The sequence below is a fragment of the Lactuca virosa genome, chromosome 5 (assembly GCF_052849685.1).
Source record: "Lactuca virosa cultivar CGN04683 chromosome 5, Lactuca_virosa_CGN04683_v6, whole genome shotgun sequence".
In the NCBI taxonomy this organism is placed as follows: Eukaryota; Viridiplantae; Streptophyta; class Magnoliopsida; order Asterales; family Asteraceae; genus Lactuca; species Lactuca virosa.
The window spans coordinates 428733604-428738307 of NC_136430.1; the positions used below are offsets into that span (position 1 = coordinate 428733604).

The 4704-nt window shown below is 37.8% G+C and overlaps 1 protein-coding gene across 1 annotated transcript; it reads left to right on the forward strand.

Annotated features, from left to right (window-relative positions):
• Nucleotides 1–486: 486 nt before the first annotated feature.
• LOC145113043 (putative protein phosphatase 2C 23) lies at nucleotides 487–3504 on the forward strand. The gene is made up of 4 exons (XM_079049152.1): nucleotides 487–2252; nucleotides 2344–2457; nucleotides 2846–3110; nucleotides 3193–3504. The coding sequence occupies exons 1-4, from the start codon at nucleotides 660–662 to the stop codon at nucleotides 3306–3308; spliced, it is 2088 nt and encodes a 695-aa protein (XP_078905278.1). The 5' UTR covers nucleotides 487–659; the 3' UTR covers nucleotides 3309–3504.
• The last annotated feature ends 1200 nt before the right edge of the window (nucleotides 3505–4704 follow it).

The following is a 4704-nucleotide window of genomic DNA, read 5'->3' on the forward strand; positions in this document are numbered from 1 at the left end:
CGGTATTCGGGATTGACTTTCGATCGAATTCGGTTTTCGGAAAATCGGGAACGGTACGGGTCGGTACCGGTTCCGTCCCACGCTCATCCCTATAACAGACTTGTTTTTATTGTTAACGAATACTTTGGATGTTTGCTTAGTAATCAAACAATTAAAAGGCAACAAACAAGGGTTTAAATGTAATTACGTCATACGTGAGCAAATCCATTGATATCAACAAGACAACAAGGTATCAAGGGAAAGTGAGTGACACGCTCACCGCTTGCGAGTGGTAGTGACCTTGATTCCAAACCTCAACTCACCTTGAGTTAAACCCAACCTATGTATCCCCTTACATTTGTCAACTCTCTTTTTAGTACTATTTTTTTGAAAAAAAAAGTCAACTTTCTTTTTACAAACAGCAGTGAATGAAAATGGCGTTAGAGAAAAAACAGAGGATTTTAATACTTTCAAAGAAGTAAATGCCCACAAAAGTTTGTTGTTTTATCATTTCAAAAACTCCGCCCTTAAAGTCAACCTCTCTCTCTCTCTCTCTCTCTCTCTCTCTCTCTCTCTCTCACATCCATTCTTGCTATATAGCAGAGTATTTCATAAAAATTGTTTTGATTTGATAAAAGGGTTTGAGGAATTGTTTTGATTTGATTTCTTGAAATTTTACAATGGGAAACGGGGTCGGGAAACTGACCGTATGTTTCACCGGAGTAAACGTCGTTCACAGGCGAAAAGACGTCACAGCTGTCGTCTCCGACCCATTAGATGATCTTGGTCACTCGTTCTGCTATGTTAGACCTCAACAATCGTGCATCTCCTCCTCCAAAGTCCACTCTGCTGAAGAAACAACGACTTTCCGGTCAATCTCCGGCGCCTCCGTGTCCGCCAATACCTCTACACCTCTCTCAACTTCTCTCCATGATGTCTACTCGTACAACACCATTGATAAAGCTTCCGCTTTCGAAAGCTCCACATCTTTTGCATCAATCCCTCTGCAACCTTTACCTCGAAACTCGTTAAATTCGGGTCCTTTACAGTGTTCAGGTCAAGTTCCGTATTCGGGTCCTATCGAAAGAGGCTTCCTTTCTGGCCCGATTGAACGTGGGTTCCAATCGGGTCCACTTTTTTCCGGCCCGCTTGAGAAGGGTGGTCAAGATCAGTTCCAAAGAAGCTATTCTCAAGGGGGTTTCGGTTACAAACGAAGATCAAGAAAAGGGTCTTTGATTCGGGTTATACAAAGGGCGATTTCAAGAACTTTTGTTACCCGTGGGCAAAATTCCATTGTTGCACCTGTTATCAAAAGTGTCAGCTCTTTGAAACAACACGATTGGACTGGTGGGTCTTCTGAGAAAAACAATGAATTGACTATTAGCAGTGCGAATTTGAGCAGCGAAGCAAGTTTTCTAGACGATGACGAGTGTTTTACTCAGAGTCAGAATCTTCAATGGGCGCAAGGGAAAGCTGGGGAAGATCGAGTACATGTTGTAGTGTCTGAAGAACGAGGATGGGTTTTTGTCGGGATTTATGATGGATTTAATGGTCCTGATGCTCCTGATTTTCTCTTGTCGAATTTGTATCAATCTGTTCATAAAGAACTCAAAGGTTTGTTATGGGATGATAAACTTGTTTCATCAAATTCTAGTTCTTCAGTGCAATCCCTGGAAGCTGTTGATTCTCATGTTGATGATCAACTTGAAAGAAATCAGTTTCCGAAGTCTGTTAATCAACAAGAAACTTACCCGTCTGTAACCGAGGATTTCCGTAGCTCACGGAAAACGAAGAGCAAGAATTTAAAGAGTCGGAATCGAGGGTCTGAAAATCAAAGATGGTGGAAGTGTGAAGTTGATCGCGAAAGGTTAGAACTGAACAGGAGATTAAAGGAATATTTAAACTCTAATTGTCCGGATTCAACCAATCATTCTGAGGTTTTGAAAGCTTTATCTCGAGGGTTAAAGAAAACAGAAGACTCCTTTTTAGACATTGCAGACCAAATGCTCGATGAAAATCCTGAACTAGCTTTAATGGGTTCTTGTGTTCTTGTTATGTTAATGAAAGGAGAAGATGTTTATGTGATGAATGTAGGCGATAGCCGTGCTGTTTTAGCCCAAAAACCCGAGCCCGATCTCTGGAGGCAAGATCTTGAGAGGATTACCGAAGAAACTTTATATGATCTTGAGGTTTCAGATGCTGACAATGGCACCACAAACCCAACCCTAACCGCTTGTCAGCTTAGCATCGATCATAGTACCTCAATCGAAGAGGTAAAAAAAAAAATTACAACTTGAATACGCATTCGTATAACCTTAAAACAATCATGTTCTCACGATTCGTATAATCTTTGACTTTTTGTAGGAAGTTCAAAGAATAAAGAGAGAACACACGGATGATCCTTGTGCAATGATGAATGACCGAGTTAAAGGTTCGCTAAAGGTCACTCGAGCTTTCGGTGCTGGTTTTCTCAAGCAGGTAACCGATAGACCCTATCATTTTCTTGATTTTAAACATCGAAAGATTACACTTTCTTGGACTTCTATGATTGATATGAAAATTATGCCCCTAGTGTGTATAATTGTAGAAATTGTCAAGGGTTCAAATCCCAACACACAGTATGGGAGTTCAGTTCCAACGTGAATTGGGCTTTTTGTGGGCCCTTGGCTTTATGCAAACCATCTAAAGTATACCTGATATGATGCTCCTCGAGCGGGGCAGTGTGAATTAGCTAAGGGGTTGTTCCCGAAAGAATAACCTTTTTACGGAAACATATAAAGATTACATTTTCTTGGAGTTTTATGATTGATATTAAAGCATAAAGTAGTTTAAACATCTAACATCTTGTTTTGTTTGTTTTCCACAGCCTAAATGGAACAACGCGTTACTAGAGATGTTTAGGATCGACTACGTAGGAACTTCTCCGTACATAAATTGTGTTCCAAATCTTCACCACCACAAATTAGGCCCGAGAGACCGATTCTTAATACTCTCTTCAGACGGGCTATATCAATATTTCACTAATGAGGAAGCAGTTTCTGAAGTCGAACTCTTCATTCAATGGTCGCCCGAAGGAGACCCTGCTCAACATTTAGTTGAAGAGGTTCTGTTTCGGGCAGCCAAGAAAGCCGGTATGTGTCTAGACCGTTAAAAAAAAGTCCATAACTATAAAATTTGTTCATTTTGTAAAAAATTGAGGTTTTTCTTTTGTAGGTATTGATTTTCATGAGTTGCTTGAAATACCACAAGGGGATCGAAGGCGTTACCATGATGATGTTTCGATTATTGTTATTTCACTCGAAGGAAGGATATGGAGATCGTGCGTGTAATTAAACGATATAAAAACGACGTTAAATAAATATATATAGAGAGAGAAACTCGATCGGGTTGCTCCAATTTTTGATATTTTTTTTCTTCTATTTCAGAGAAAAAAAACAAAGAAATGTTAGTTGTAAAGGTGTAAAAACCTTGCCCCATGTTGATTAATACAAATATTCTATACAAAAAGATGTTTATATATTGGAAGTCAAGGATTTGAAATTATGAATTTTGACATTTTTAACAAAAATGTCAAACTTTCTAAGTCTTCGCTTGGGACCGGAATTGGTATTGGAACATGAACCCTCTGAAACTAATGTTAATAGAACAAATTATAATGATTTGTTTCATTGAACTTTCGATCTCTCTAGTAGGTAGAAAAGAAATAATGTCTTTCTCATCATTATCATAAAAAATAGTCCAAAAAAAACTTATTCAGTCTTGTCTAGTGTAACAGATACACACTATATAAGTAGCACAATTTACACAAATTGGCAGAAAAATGGGTTTATTGATTTTAAGTTATTAGCGTTTTACATAAAAGAAAAAAAAAATACACGTCAGCAATTTTCAGTGTTATTTTGAGTAAATGGGACGTAAGAATGTGTGCCATGTGGGTTTATAAAACTCCATGCATTCGTTGAAAATCTTTTGTGGGGTTTCACGATGATCACACGTCGTTTTTCGTTATCGTCATCTTGTTTTCCAACTTCTAACCGATTTCTGGGGTTTTAAGGAGAGGAAATAAATGCAAAGTGCAGGTGAGAGTTATTGTTTTGAACTAACTTAAAAATTTCAGGTACTCATATTGGGTCAAGCAATTGCCAGTTCATTACGAACGTACGTTGATGTCACAATTCAAACCACAGACTCCTTATCTTCATGGCTCATAAGGCGGCCAATTAAGTGCATCCATGGATTTTTGTCTCTCATTTCAAGGCCAGGGAGTTAAGAGCTCTTAGATTTTAGACCCCAGTTTAAGAAATACAGTTAGATCGAAAGAAAGTGTGTCTGATATGATATATAAAGTTTTAAGACGTTAAATATATAAATCATAAAATTTACCGTTTCCAAAAAAAAATGAATAGATTTGCATCATTGCATGCATGGTGTCTTTCTCTAAGACATAGTGATATATTCTATAATGGTTTCAGTTTTGCAACCAATCAATATAGTTTTTAGTAATACTGAAGTCCAAGGTCGTTTAAATTCCTTATATTGATTCGTTAGAGGGTTAAATGTCATCACTTGTCTTGTTGTGAATATGATCCATAAGTTTATCCTCTTCTTCAACGTGCATTCATTTTCTTTATCTCCCAACTCTCAATATTAAAGCACAAAACAACCTTAAGTGTATGAATTAAAGTTGGTTAGTGTCATTTCCCTACTTAATTATTGGGTATGTGC